General features: G+C 38.9%; 2 protein-coding genes across 3 annotated transcripts in view; one reads left to right on the top strand and one right to left on the bottom strand.

The window, feature by feature from the left end:
• The first annotated feature begins 2 nt into the window (after positions 1-2).
• LOC145465607 (uncharacterized) lies at positions 3-12,316 on the top strand. Its single transcript, XM_081449384.1, has 12 exons — positions 3-1,062; positions 2,940-3,050; positions 3,821-3,906; positions 4,274-4,337; positions 5,346-5,484; positions 6,041-6,176; positions 6,695-6,808; positions 7,292-7,362; positions 8,258-8,340; positions 8,838-8,906; positions 9,751-9,843; positions 10,551-12,316. Exons 1-12 carry the CDS (start codon positions 991-993, stop codon positions 10,671-10,673), a joined length of 1,161 nt encoding a protein of 386 aa, XP_081305510.1. The 5' UTR covers positions 3-990; the 3' UTR covers positions 10,674-12,316.
• A 17-nt stretch (positions 12,317-12,333) lies between these two features.
• The window catches only part of LOC145465602 (uncharacterized), a 10,618-nt gene continuing 7,428 nt past the window's right edge, over positions 12,334-15,523 (bottom strand). For both annotated transcript variants that reach the window (XM_081449378.1, XM_081449379.1), the window contains one exon: positions 12,334-15,523. This exon is cut by the window's right edge and continues 238 nt beyond it. In XM_081449378.1, the coding sequence (XP_081305504.1) occupies positions 12,349-15,523 (3,175 nt within the window). In that variant the 3' untranslated portion in view covers positions 12,334-12,348.

Below are 15,523 nucleotides of genomic sequence, written 5' to 3'. Positions count from 1 at the left end.
CAAGGACCCTTCACAGTACTTTATGACAATACCTAAACAGGGAATGGTAAGTACTGAATTTTTTAATTGATATTCTTTCCCTGAAAGCTCACTGTTTCTGTTTTTTTCTTGTAGTTTCTCTAAACATAGCACACATCAAAAAGTTAATCTGTTTTCAAAATAGAATTTTAGTTTATATTTTGATGAATATTCACTGCGATGACAGACGGACCCGCATGTCGATTTTCAACGTGGACAATTCGTGTTCCAATGTACTTAGAGTCTTGAGCTTTCAGTCATTGCATTAAATGTATGTATTTCTTCGTCATCATAATTATTCACAAGTTTATGTATAAACGAACTGGTATAAAAAGGTCCACCGAAATGAAAAAGTTCAGACCTCCTGATTTTACTCCGCGAAACCAGCTCTTAATCACAGCTACGATAAAGAGAAAAGGCGTCCGCTGCCAAATCATATCACACCGAGCGGACAGTCGAGTTTAAGATAAACCGTTTCAAAATTTTCATTTTTTACGAGGAAAATTTAGAAAGAAAAGCGTGTGTATTTGTGTTTGTTTGTTTATTTGTTTATTATTTTTTTTAATTTTCTTATTTTTCATATTTTTGTAAAATTAGATTATGAATAAGAACTTATGCCGAAACAAAGAATATTCTCCCTTGCAGTCCGCGTATAAAAAGAAAAAAAAACTGCATGGGCAATAAATTTGATACGTGTCTACTTCAACATCAGGTATTGTAATCGCTGAAAACAAAAAGAAAATCTGCATAACGAAGAGAGAATACTGCTCATTTTGCTAAGCAATTTCCGGGTATTTGCGCGTTGTTTGCCGACCCGCCGGGTTACCGAAGAAACTGGGTACAAAACGTCCCACATGCCTTAGCGTGCCGACGAATCAAAATGGCGGAGAGTTGTTGTCTTGGAGAATGTCAACATACGAACTTGTAAAACGCGTAGAGTAGAAATGAGATGTTTGTAAAGTTGGTTGAAGTATGCCAGGTGAAGAAGAGTCTGATAGTGAAGGACAGCCAGGAGCAACATGGGAACACCAGTCCCTGGCACAGGTATAACGTCACGATGCGTTGCCCGCACAAAGCTAAGGAAAAATTTGACAAGGAACATTTATACTTGAATAGATTAATATTAATTAAGATGATTTTACTTTAAACAAATATTAAGATAAGTTAAAATTAAAATCCTGGTAGCTGGTAACCCATTTTCTGGACCTGGACAACTAGCTCCAAACTGTGGAGGAAACAATAACAATTGTTTAGATTGCACTTTCATCGACACTTATGCGGTCAGTACAAAATGCAGACTGCAGACCGGTTACCATATGCAGGCTAGGTACAAAATGCAGACTGTAGACTGCAGACCGGTTACAAAATGCAGACTGTAGACTGCAGACTAGGTACAAAATGCAGACTGTAAACCGCGGACTAGGTACAAAATGCAGACTGTAGACTGCAGACCGGTTACAAAATGCAGACTGTAGACTGCAGACTAGGTACACAATACAGACTGTATACTGCAGACTGGGTAAAAAAGGTAGGGTCAGACTGGGTATAAAAACTTTTTTTTCTTCCTAATATGTGCTGCATGATAACATGCCATCTTAATAACTTGCATTAAAGAGAGTGACATGTTTGTTAAGTGAGAAATAGTTTTGGGTGAGAATCTTGGAGCAAATTAAAGAATGCTTAAGTTTCTTATGTTTGAAATATTTCTTTTAGTAATATAAATGAAGGGGAATCAGCTAATTTTTACAGAGAAAAGTGACACATTGTTTTTGTGACAGGCTATTTGTTCACTTTGACTTGTGGTTTTATCTTGCATCTGTTTAATGACTACAAATTATTAGTGTGGTCACCTTTGAGCATTGAAAATATATCAACAGTTTTGTCTTCAGTCTGCATTTTGTTTAGAAAATGAAAATCGGTCAATGTAAAGCGCAGACTGCAGACTGCAGACTACAGACTGGGGGTAAAATGCAGACTGTAGACCAGGGGTAAAATGCAGACTGGTGTTAAAATGCAGACCGCAGACCAGGGGTAAAATGCAGACTGCAGACTACAGAATTTTTAAGTATGCATCATGTTATTTCCCTTATCGAGTGCTAATGGTAAACAGGGTTATTCAGGCTAATTGCAGTAAAAGTCTAAACTCTGGTTAGACTGAATATCACTCAGGTTAGTGTGAGTATCACTTAGGTTAATCTAAATAACGCTCTGGTTGGCCTGTCTACGGTAAGCTCTCAATGATGGAAATGGTAACAATGATGATTCAGTTAAAAAGCCTGCAGCGTGCATTTTACCCCTGGTCTGTATTCTACCCCTGATTTGCAGTTTGCAGTCCACAGTCTGAGTTTTACACTAACTGTTAGAAAATGAACATTGTTATATCGGATAAAAAGGCCAAAAGGTTGTCCCGTGTTGTCACACTCTGGTGTTTCTGGAATACTCAGTGTTACTTAATACTGACATCTCACACAGAATGTGAGAAGACTGTGGAAGCTTGAAATTCTATTGAAGAATGAATATGGCCTTGACACTGCTTAAAAATAAAATGTATGGAAGGTAGGCCAAGAATGTTCCTCAAAATATGAATTTTCCAGGAAAATGACCAGGAAAAAGCAATTTTGTGACACTTGCTAAACTTTAAGATGACATCAGGATATCACCTGTATTTAAGACCACCAATGGAAAAAAAAAACATTTCTCTTTTCAGAATGTGTTTTATACCTGGTTTGCAGTCTGCAGTCTACATTTTGAACTGATGAGATATCTATGCTATTAATAGTCAGTAACTGTATTGTTCTAGATTTAAAGGGCTGGTCCCTCTAGAAAGGATTTGCAAAAGACATTCATCGTAAATTAAGATCAGTTGAACAGTTGAGCTTGAAGGCAACCATTACAAGTGTTTAACAATTTCTCCTTTATAGGTGAAGATAAAAGTATTAAGAGGGCATAAAGATGCTGTGAACAGTTGTTCATTTACATTTGATGACTCCAAAATTGTCACTGCCTCACATGACAAGACCCTGAGACTTTGGGTAGGTAGATTTCATTCACTGGGCATTGTTTTGGAAGTTGCTGGGATCTAGAAGCGTTACTTCCATATCATGCCCAGAAACATGATAGTATAACTACTATTATTATAAACTGGATCATTGAATAATGCAATTCAAGAGTTTTCAGCGGCTTATCTATCATGGTATATGAGTAATCATACCATGTTGTACAAAAATAATATAGTAAGCATACACGTGATTTCATGGGGCATTTTTATTGTTAATTTATTTTTAATTAGTTTTCTATATTTTGGGGGATTTTTAACAAAGCAGTTATTCCACTCATGTTTGTTGGATTTATGAGATGATTATAGCCAACTTGGCACTATCCACCTAGTTGGTTGTCTATCATCTCTTATAATCCATCAAGTATTTTCGCTTGCTCATGATTGGTTTAAACACTTCACATGACTGAATTTCCCCAGCAAAAACTGGGGAATATCTGAGAATATGCCCCAATTCTCAAAACTATGCGTGTTGGGAAAAATATATGAAGGATAATTAACACAATAGCCTCCAACTGACTTTGAAAATATGCTCAGATATTTGTCCTTGGACATTATCTGTTCCTCAAAGCTCGCAGTTTTCCTCAAGCTACACTCTTGGAAAACTGTTCACTTCGCATAACTGATAATGTCCGTGGTCAAATATCCGAGCATGTTTTCGCGCCAAATGGAGGCTATTGTTTATATATCCAAGACACTTGTGGAATAATTGCTAATTATTATTTACTTTCTATCATTACATATCAGGATGCGACCTCTGGAGCACAAGTCAAGGTGTATAAAGGCCACAATTCATATGTGACTTGCTGTCACACAGACCCTAACAGTGCAAGGTTTGACAGAGGATGTGTTAGTTCTGAGTAAATATTTGTGTCACACTCACTCATCCTCATCAGGTCCATGAGGACTCTTGAGGCCAGAAATATTTGTGTAGACAGTGTTTTTTGGTGAAAAGAAAAGAAAAATAAAGCTGCTTGGCAATTTGACAGGCCCTTAGTAACAATAATGTAAGTTATTTTGCCATGCTCACTTGTTACCTACTAGGCTCATTTTTGTATGTCCCATGATTGTCACCAGGAAAGTAAGGAGGAGACATTTAACAGTGTTACAAATAGAGTGTTCTTCTGAGACCACCAACTTCCTTCACCATTAGCTGTCAGTATACAATCATGTGTTATCTATTTTTTGGTTGTTATTTAGGATTGCATCTGGTGGATGGGATAAGAGGCTTCTTGTCTGGGATATTCAGACTGGTACAATTCTGGTATGACTCTCTGGTGCTCATTTTTTGTACCCAAATGAATGTTTACATGTTTGATTTCTGTAATAAAAGTATGCTGCAAGTTATTCTATTAAAGGCTTAGTCAGTTAATGATTATCATCAAATGAAAATAAATTATTCCAAATCAGCTCCAAAGTTCTTTTAATTTGGGACTCTAATTATGGGTTCCTACATAATTCACTTAATATTTACACCTGCAAGGTGTGGTTCACAAAACACTATATTATATGACTACCTCCAGAGATCCGGAAAAATTAGATATGTATGTATATTTTATTTGCAAAAAAGCATCTTTAATTATTAACCCCAAAGGTTGACCGTCAAACCATCCTAGTGGCTTGCCCCCTAGACACTCTCGAGATTAATTTTCTCTTTGGTGTGTACACCATATTAAACTCATCACAAATAGATGAGCTTGGGAACTGGTGCCTTAAAGGTTAGCAGGGTGCCAAAGCCATAAGCCGCTAGGAGGTATCCATGGCAACCCTGGAAAGCAAGAACCACCCAATGAGCGTCCGCTAACCGGCACCGTCACACTGAAAGAAATTCAGTGGAAACTACTTACCTGAAGAATACTTACCCTGACCAAGAACAAAATGGGAGGGAGGAGAGGGTGCAAGAATCCGCAATGATTTGCGAGCCAAGCAGTGCAACTGATCCGCAACAATCAGCTGAATACACCACAACAATTATGCAATGAACCATAAACCCCTGCGAAACCCCTGAAGGCCGCCCCACAGGTCACGTACTCCCACTTGCCTAAATGATATTAGCTGGATGGGTACGCTAGCTGGCTGCATTAGCTTGAGTTTAACCTTGCCTAAATGATATTTAGCCACATAAAAAAATCACCCTATGCCCTTGTGTTGCAATTCTGAATTCATTGGATACCTGTACTGGATGATAGTTGAAACAAAGTATTTACTAAAAATAAATTAAAGGTGTCGAGGAAATGCCTCCTAGCAGAAAAATATGATTTTCTCGTTTTAGTGGGAAGCATTGAATGAGGGTATAGTGACTTCCTGTCACTTCTCTCATGATGGACGCTACCTTGTCAACAGCAGTGATCTAGATTTTGCTGTCAGTGTGTGGGATGTCAGGGAGGGATCTCTTATAAAGAAATTCTTCAGTGAGTAGCATGCATTCAAATAATTTTCTACAAGAATTTTAGAAGTTTGATTATCTCCAAAGCTGAATGTCAAGCAATTGTCATTTTCCTCCAGAACGGACAGGGGTAGATAGGTCAGAAGTAAAACAGGAAATTAAATATCATGGTTATTGCATGTGATGGGGCTGGCCACTTTTGTGGCATAATCTTTAAATCTGACACTACTTACAATTTTTGGCCATTTTAACTAGCTTTGTGGCTGGGTTCCAAGGAGATTATCCCTTGAAGGATGAAAAAGGGTTTAATTATAATGTATTCTTAGAAGAAAGATAAATGTTATATGGTAAAAGCTGTGTCCCTATAATGATATAGGAGTTACACAGAACTAGAGTTTGCTGTACATGTTGATCTAGCTTTTGGGTAAGCTTTTAATTAATAATTTGAGTGTTAAATATTAATTTGGGTTTCTTTCAGTTGTTCTAGAACAAGAGGATGTCTAGTATATATTGCAAGTTGAATTTTTAAAATTTTCAAAACTTTTTAAACTTCTGAATTTTGTTACCTCTAACATGTACAGATCACAAGAGTACAGTCACATGTTGTCGATTTGCTCCAATGCAAAACCGGATTTGTACAACTTCCATGGACAGAACAACAAAGGTCACTGACATGCTAACCTTCACTGAGGATTATAATGTCACTCTTACTCTTGGGTAAGAATTCAGATTTTGTTGTTCAAAGACGATTTTGGCATCTATAGACTGGAATATAAGCATTTGTCTCACATTTTGGGGCCACAGACTGAGGTGATTATGAATGTTTCCTTCAGATGTCGTCATATTCACATACAAGAAATGCAGTTCTCAAACTCATTAATAATTCATGAAGTTTAAACAAAGGAAATCACAACTTTGTTTGAAGATCTGATCTTAATAAGGGTAGATTTTTGTGATTTTATTCCTCCACTTTCTCCTTAGTTTTAGTTTTGACTGAGACAGTATATCAAACACTAAAGACAGTGTTTGACCACATTACTGAAGACATTGAATTTCATCAAAAATACTCCACTACATGTCTTATTTTGAAGTCTTTTCTTGGTATTTGAAAATGTGGTCAAACACGGTCTTTCATGTTTGATATATTACTTTTCACATCAAAGTGTACAAGGTAATCTTTGATGCTAATATGTTTTACTTCCATTCACTGCATTTTTTGTCTTGTTTCTACCCAGGGGTCATATAAATGTCATCTCCAGCTGTTGTTTCAGTAGTGATGAGCACTTATTGGCTACAGGGTCATGGGATAAGAACATTCAAATATGGGACATTGCCACTGGTGTCTATAGGTACTGAACAGCTTACAGGGTTGTCATTAAGTTTTGAATGATTCACCTGTAGCCTTTATCTTAACACCCATAACAAACTTGTTACTTTATGGGTTCATTGTATCAACTACAGGCACATTCTCCCTAACATCAAGGGCCCATCAAGGATGCTCAGCCACAACAGTTGCTATGGGTTACAGCCCTGTTGAAAAATTATTGAGATTTTTTGTGCCACACAAAACGAAAACTTATATTTCAATAGGGAAATTGGAATCTAAGAACAAGCTTAAGTCACAGACACTGATGGGTCAGCTCTTTTAAACTCTTCTCAATAAGTGTTTTTGGTTCTTTGACATATCCCTTACTTTGTTTTTAATTAAATTGTTATCAGAGAAAAAGGCTGAAATAATGTATTGTGGGATACAGAAACCCTTAACGATGTGAAGAATTGCTATGACTGTAACATCATTTGTTTCCTACATGTACATCATCATTTGTCTCCAGAAATCATGGACCACTAACCTTTTCCAAAGGACATGAAGGCTCCATCAGTGCTTGCAACTTCAGTGAGGATGGTAAGAAAATAATGAACTCAACCTAGTCCTGCTTTCTCAGTTGTAATAATGATTAATAGTTTGATAATCCTTCTGTGTCTGATACAATCATATTTATACTGTTGGGCGTCCTACTTTGCCCAAAATATCGTGAAGATAGGTGTTTTAATAAAATGTTAAGTCAAGTACCAGGCCTAAACCCTCATTTGAGACAGTTGTGGTCCTGTGCTGTGACATCTTGTCATGTGACTTTGGTCATCATAGGCTATGTGATAATTAAAATTTTTCATCACTTGAGAAAGGTGCTGTGACAGCCTGGGGGGGGGGGGGGCACTAACACATATGGGCTATATAGGTATGTACCGCTGTTAAGGGTATGGTTTTCAAGCAGTTTACTCTAGGATAGGGTATATAAATCAGAGCGTTTGGGTCTAGAATAGGATATCATTTTTCCCAAAACTGACTAGTTGGTTGAAGATTTTCTCTAGACTAAGGAAACCAGGAATTGCCACTCAAAAATATAAAAAAAAATCAAATCAGCAAGTTTAAATTTACGCAAATCAGCCGCAATAGTGTCGATAGATAGGGGGATTTGGGGAGTTTACTCTAGTATAGGGTAGCAAAATTCAGCTGAACTAGCTCTGGTATAGGCTAAGGGCTCCAGGGACCCAGCGGCACATCCCCTCCCAGAAATTCCCAGAGTACCCCTCCCCCCCCCGGGGTGTGACAGCTCTGGAAGCTCATATATAGTTAAATATTTTGATTCTGCTAAGGCAACTTTATTGTAGTATGAATTATTCAATGGAATCAGAAGAAACATTTTTGCTTGTTTACATAGATACCATTAGTATTTCTGTAATCTCAGCACTCATTTGACAGTCTTCTTGATGATCATATGTGGTTCTCTCTCTTGTAGGTAGTATGTTAGTGTCCTCATCATATGATGAAACTTTGGTCATCTGGGATGTTGAAAACTGTTGCCAGAAGTTTGCACTTAAGGTATTCTTTGTTTATCTAGACATTACCTACAGTAATTACTACAATTGCGTGAGGTAAAAGTGCTCAAAGTTTTCGAACCTCGGGCCAGATTTACAACGTTCTCCTAAGTTAAGATGCATCCTAAGTACTGCTTCTTAACGACAGCATTTTATATTCTTGTAATACACAACAGTTAAGATACAATCTAACCTAGAGGCTGAGGGGTTTGTGAATATGGCTCCTGAAGGAAAATTGAAGCACTATTGTAATGTAATTACAATGTGTTATAGTGAATTTTTTTTTGTCTCATGATTCTCATCATTTGTTGCAACTGTTAGGGCTCAGTTATGATTGGTCCGGGAGAGTACAGTGGGTTAATGTAGAGGAGCAATATTTACTAGAGAGGGAGTTTATTTAAATAATGAAATAACTGTATAATAATGAAAATTAGTCACTTCAGTTTTTCGATGAGATAAGAGTGGTCCTCTTTATTCTGTAATAATTGGTTTTCATTTTAGGGTCACACAGGCTGGGTAAATGACTGCAAACTCAGTGCTGATCAGAAATGGATAATCTCATGTTCAAATGTTAGTATTTAAAACTAAAATAATCACTACTTTGCTTAGATGCATAATTATTAATTTAAATTGATTACCTAATACTAATTAACAAAAAACCAGGACTTCTAAATTCCAATTCAATCTGGAAACAGTGGACAAAGAGCCTGTCAATGCATTATGGGATGTGCCACTGCAAATTCCTATTTAGTTATAATTATTTTATCAATTCTATTTATACTGGTGAATTTAGAATCTGTGAAGAGTCTATATGTCTTGCTTAAACTGCCCTTTCTTTCTAAGAATTTTAATATACACACATACAGTGAAAGGTCAGGAAAAGTCTGCATACGAGGCTGTGACTTATCCTAGTTTCATTAGCATGAAGCAAATAGGAGTATTTCTATACTCCCCCCTGGATGGGATGCTGGTCCATTGCAGGGTTACCCTCCAGCATTAAATTTGCTGGTACCCATTTATACACCTGGGGTGGAGGGAGGCACTGTGAGAGTAAAATGTCTTGCTCCATAGTACAACACAATGTCCTCGGCCAGCGCTCAAACCTGGACTGCTCGATCTGGAGTGGAGATGAGCAGTGCAAGCTATTACATTATATTTTCTGAAAGCTAGTATTGGGAGCAAATATGGACTACTTGTCTTGTTTTAGATAATTTCTTATATAATTTCTTATGGCATGATAGTGCACTCATCCAGCTTTTTTTTTAATTCTTTTTTTTTTTTTTTTATTGGAAGATCCATGTGCTTTACAATACAGCATTGAATGATTGTGGAAGATCCATCTGATCCTGTGTTGAACCGAATGTTGGACTTGAAAAAAATAATTTAAGTTGGTTTGTTTATACACAACTTTTAGGACAACACTGTCCGTATGTGGAACATAGAGTCAAGTGAAGATATACCAGTTGTGTTAGAACACAGAAAAAACATAGGACTGAGAATTGTGCAGGTTTGTTTCAGATGGCATGTCCACTGTGTCTTTATTAAATCCTAATTGAAATCTTCAGGTGTTTTTCAAGGGATGATTTTAATTGTCAAGTATTAGAAGCATAAGGAAGAAAGAGAATTTAAGGGCGAGGTTAAAAGATGGAGGACTCAATTTTCACAACCCAGTTTTCCTCAATACAGCTAAACCTCAGGGGCCATTTGGTTTTAGAAAACACCTTGTAAGAAAGCATGCAATCAACTTCTTTATCTTTATTGAAACACAGAACTAGCAAGAACTGATGATGTAATGGAGGTGCGAGCAAAGGAAAATTTTTTATTTCTGATAAACAAATAAGCAAGTGATTTACCTCCCTTTTTGTCGCGGTATTTTTGACAAGAAATAGCAAAACAATTTCTCTGTGTTTCTATCGAGTTGTAGAGACACTCATAAAAGTTTGGGAGAACTCGAAAAAGCTTTGTTAACACTCATCTGCAGCCCGTGTTCTCAACAACATTGCATGCTGTCCATACTTTCACTTGTGTTTCACAACTCAACAAATACAACTCATAGTCTAGTGATGCAACATATTTCTAACTGTGTAGAGGCCCCGCCCACCCAGAACTACATTAGGTATAACTACTGACGTTCTTAGTAAATTTTACATTCAATTGTAAGAAGTAGCTTTTGATTATTTTAACCTTACTTTCATATATCACTTGGTATTTCAGTGTCAAAACTGTAGCAAGCCTTTCTCAATTGCTCAGCTGGATGACGAGGTGAACCATAAGTACTGTGTTTTCTGTCGTCTGGAGCATCCTTCAGAATTCTCACCTTCGCCAATTGACTTTTGATGTTTGGTTTGGGATCCCGAGTAAGCTACATGAATGCCTGTACTTACAGGCTAAGCTATAAAGCCGCAAGCCTCACCAGGTTACGGCTAAGAAGCAGCTTAATACCACGCTGTGCAGCCGTGGAAGTTGTTGCTGGAAAGTTCTGAAAGTTTTAAGAGTGACTGGTAAATTTTCCTGGAGTGTTATTCGGTAAAAGATCTCAAGAAGTCGTCAAAAGTTTTTCCAAAATCCTGCTGAACCTTTCTTGAAATGTCTAAGGGATGTGCTGATGTTGGTTGCTTCTACCGTTCAGGCCCTGGTTGTTCAAAGCGAGATTACGCTAATCGAGTATTAATATTTAAGGACTTCTCAATTTTTGTTCGTTTTTGACGTTTGATTTTTACTTTAACTTATCTCAACCAGTAGCATTGAAATAATCTGCGGCAACAAATAAAACCCGTGTCAACTTTAATCCTTACCTAATGTTTTTTACCGGCAAGTATTTTTTTGGGTTGAAACGACCTGTTTATTCGAATTTTAGCCGAACAAACCCGAGTATAAAGGCTACCCGCAAGCAACCTAAGCTTATTTGGGCTAACTGGAGTGCTATTCAGGCTAATCAAAGTGCTAAGTAGACTTACTGGAACTTAAAAAGTCGATTTTTCAGCCTGCAACCTGCAAAAACTATTTGCTGTTTTTTTTTTACTGAAATTGCAACCAACCCAGGGATGTAAGTTGTCACCGGTCCGTTGCTTCATCAACGTCCTCACATCACGAGGCATCAGCCTGTATTCTTTTGGAATTTTCTCGATTGTATTAGCGGCTTATAGATCGACATACCTAACTCCTGAGTTCTTAAAGTAAACCACGTCTTTGATGCCCAAAATTCTACAGTAAGAATGCTACATGTATCTTAGTGTAAAGACGGTGGTCTATATTATTTAGTGTTTATATGGTGTCTTTCATCACCACAGCAGTAGCTAGCAGTGGCATGAACCTATTGACTGAGTTGGAGAGCCGCCTGTACAAGATTCGTAAGTCATAACACACAGCTAAATATCTCAGTTTCTGTACGCTACGAGCTTAGTCTGTAAATGTTTTTGTCATTTCACGTTAATGAGCTTTGATTTTGTTCGAAAGTTGTGAACGTGTCTTTTGGTCTTGATGAGTTGTTGACTGCATCGTCTGAAGGCGTCCCTCCTTGGCCAGATCGAGGCACACGTCGAGTTGTTGGCTTGTTACATTAGGAAAAACTCCACATTTTGCTGCCAAGTTAAGACCCAATCTTCTCACCGATAAGGTTTAAAGGCGCCAGGCGCTAGCTCTTCTCCTAGCCTGGGGTTCACCGCTTCATAGATCTTCATAGGTCTATCCACTGAGCTACGAGAACTCATGGAGAGCAAGGTCATTTAACTGAGTTCATGTGACATACGTCGTGAAAGGTGAACTGATGACATATGGACTCAGTTAAATGACCTTGCTCTCCATGAGTTCTCGTAACTAGGTGGATAGACCACCCGCTCGGTGTTCGGGAGGTCATGGATTCGATTTCTGTCGGGGACTCAGAGTTTTTCTTTGTCCCACACTCGTGTCACGTTGATCAATTCACCTTTCACATTTCAATACCGAGTTTAAAATTTACTTATCAATGATGTACGTTTTCATGCGTTTCAATATTGATGTGGATGGAGTTTTTCTAGACTCGTGGAACGTTCGAATAAATCAGACTTAAGTATTCTCCTTCTGAATTACACCCGAGAAACGGATTACTGGGATCACTCAGCGCAGTGTTCACATCTGTCTGCAGGTATTCTCTCATTTCAAGTGTTCTTCTGATTTGCTGACAAGCTAAGTCGTGTTGACCCAGGCCTTCATAGGCGCGGCCTAGCAGCTCTGAAGTTGCGGCCGTTTCTGAATGGATCCCCAGTTCTTTGTCTCTGATACTTAAGGCTGCGTGCAAAGATTCCAAGGCACCGCTGAAGTCACCGTTAAATAGCTGCGCTTCGCCAAGGCAGTGACAGCTCAGGGCCGTGTCTAAGTGGTCACCAAGAAAATTTAACCTCATCTCTGACGCTTTTCGAAAGGACCTAGCAGCTTCCTTAAAATTGCCCATCTTAAAACATGTGCATCCAAATTGGTGAAAGCTTATGGCTGTATCCGGGTGTTCGCCCAATACCTTCAATCGTATGTTCCTAGCTTCCTGATAAGCATTAAGAGCTCCTCTGTACTTCTCCATTTTAAGATACGCTGCAGCCAGCTGGTCGAACTTAGAGGCAGTCTCTTCATGGTCACCGAGCAACGATTTTGCTAAATAAGCAGCGTGCTGAAAATGCTCTCTAGCAGCGTCGTACCTCCCCATCTGGAAATACACAGATCCTGTCGCAGTAAAGCTTTGGGCTGTAAGGGTGTGATCACCTAAATGCTTCTTCCTAATCTGTAAGGACTGGTGACACGCGTCAAGAGCTTCACTGAACTCTTCCAAGTGAAAATGGTTTGCTCCAAATGCATCGTAAATAATGGCAGTATCCGCGTGATCTTCAATCCCCAACAATTTCCTCAGATCCAAGGCACTTTGGTATGCCTTGCCAGCCTCGATGTTCCGATTCATTTCGAAACACGTCTTTCCTTTATTAATTAGAAATCCTACTTCGTCATCGGAATCTTCCACGTGCTCTTTTCTAATCTTTATGGCCTGCTCTATTGACTCAAGGGCTGCATTGTAGTCGTTTACTAAGAAGTAGCAACAACCAAGCTGGTTATAGTTTGTCGCGATTTTAGCGTGATCCGCGTCATACGTCTTCTCCATTGACTTAACAACACTTTTCAGTTCTTCGAGGACAACTTTGAGGTCGTCAGTGTGGCCAGTAGTAACGCCATCGCAATTTTTTTGCACTGTCAAACAATGCTCAAGTGAATCAAGAACCTCTCTGACCATTTTGTCGTCGTGCATTGCGTCTTCATTTTCTTGTAACAGCTGCCTTCTAATGTTAAGGGATTTCTTTAAACAGAAAGACGCTCTCTCGTAGTCCTTCATTTCTTTTAGAGCTAAACCGCGAAAAAGGTAATTTTGTGCCGTGCGTTTGAGCTCGCTTCTCTGCGTCTTTTCAAGTTCGTTTGTTATCATTTGAAAGCCTTCTGCTGCTTCCTTGAAACACCTCAAGCTATATAATGCATTGCAACATGCCTCTAGTACCCTAATACGGACAATTCCTTTGTCAAATAACGCAAGAAGAACTTTGTGCAGTCCAACAAGATGATGGGTCATTATAGATCGTTCCACTTCAGTCTGCTTGCCAAACTCCAGCTCCTTGTAAAGTACAGGTAGTAATTCAGCCACTACTGCAAAAAAGAACACATCTTGCTCGACGCCGATACTGTTCAAATCTGTCACGTTACCAACTGAAGAGATGTCTCGTAAGAACAGATTGCGAACTGCAGGAGAAAACGACGCAGACTTACACTCATTATTACAGAACGTTTGAAACTCGGATGCCTTTTTCATGTCTCCTTTTTTTCTGCAATAGACTGCAAGTACGTGGTAGGTAAGTACCTTAAGAACTTTCTCGTCACAGTCACTATTCAGACGATCTACAGAAGCCGTTAGAGACGATATTCCGTCATCTGTTTTCCCGCATAGTAGCTGATGGACACCAAGGTAACATAAACGCTTCGCTGGGCAGCTATTAGTGTCAAGAAAACCAGCTTGTAAGGACAGGTTCAGGTCTTGACGATCGACGTAAAACCCACCCAAGGAGCCAAACGACTTGGCGGCAAGTAGATTGCATTCATCGTCTCGACGTTGCCTTTTCTTTGCCTCTTCTACTGTGGTAGAGTAAAGTTTGTTGAATAATAACCCTTCATTAGGCAGTAGAGCACACAAAAAAATCTCGGCCTGAGACAAAACTTTTACAATCTTGGGATAGAGGGCATCATCCTTTGTTCCATTTTTAAGGGAAAGCAGGATGCTTTCTCGCTGACCAACGAAAACTTCGTACGCGTCAACAGAATAACCCGTTAAAAATTTTTCATTTGCAGCTCTAAAACTAGAGATGTGATAGTCGTAGAAACGAAGTTGAGCTGCATTGAAAATGGTTTGAACTGCGTGGTTAGCAGTTCTCCTTTCGTCGATGAAAGATCGCAAAAGTGAATGAATTGTGCAGGATTCAAAATCGTAGCTGCATTCTATTAAAGACTTTCGTTCCAGTGAATGAATCACTTTCTTGGTCAGTCTGGCTGTCTCCAAATCCAAAACAGCCTTAGTTTCCTGCACTCCAAAGAAACTCGGAAAAACAGCCAGCGAGACAAACGCATCCCTCTCTTGGCCAGGTAGTCTTTCAAAGGATCTGTTGATTATGATTTTTAGTCGAGCGTCATCGGAGAAACTTTCATTGTCCAAAACTTCAACAAGCGGCGAGGACTTCAACTCCTCTAAGAGCTCGGAAAGTGAAACATTTTCTTCCTTCATGATGCCACACATCAATCGCATTGCCAAAGGAACTTGTCCACATTCCTTTACCATACAATCACAGTCATTGTCCGAGACACATGGCAGTAGGGACTGCACTAAACTTACCGAGGATACTTCATCCAGCACACCAACTCTTTCTTGATGGATGGGCAGCTTATGCCTAAGGTAGTCTAGACGCTCACGAGTAGTGAAGAGAACCTTGATGTGACTGCATTGGGCAAGAATTTCCTCCGCAAATCTTAGGAAGTCGTCTTTTACTTCGCTATCTCCAGATTCCAATAAGTCGTCAGCATTATCCAGAATAAGGACAAAAGTTTTCTCCAGTTGTTGTAAACACTGGATGAGCCAATGGGAGGGTGAGACATAAAACGCCTGTTTAGCATCTGTGAATATACTTAAAAGC

The sequence above is a fragment of the Orbicella franksi genome, chromosome 13, assembly GCF_964199315.1.
Source record: "Orbicella franksi chromosome 13, jaOrbFran1.1, whole genome shotgun sequence".
NCBI lineage: Eukaryota > Metazoa > Cnidaria > Anthozoa > Scleractinia > Merulinidae > Orbicella > Orbicella franksi.
This window is presented reverse-complemented; position numbering and strand designations above follow the sequence as displayed.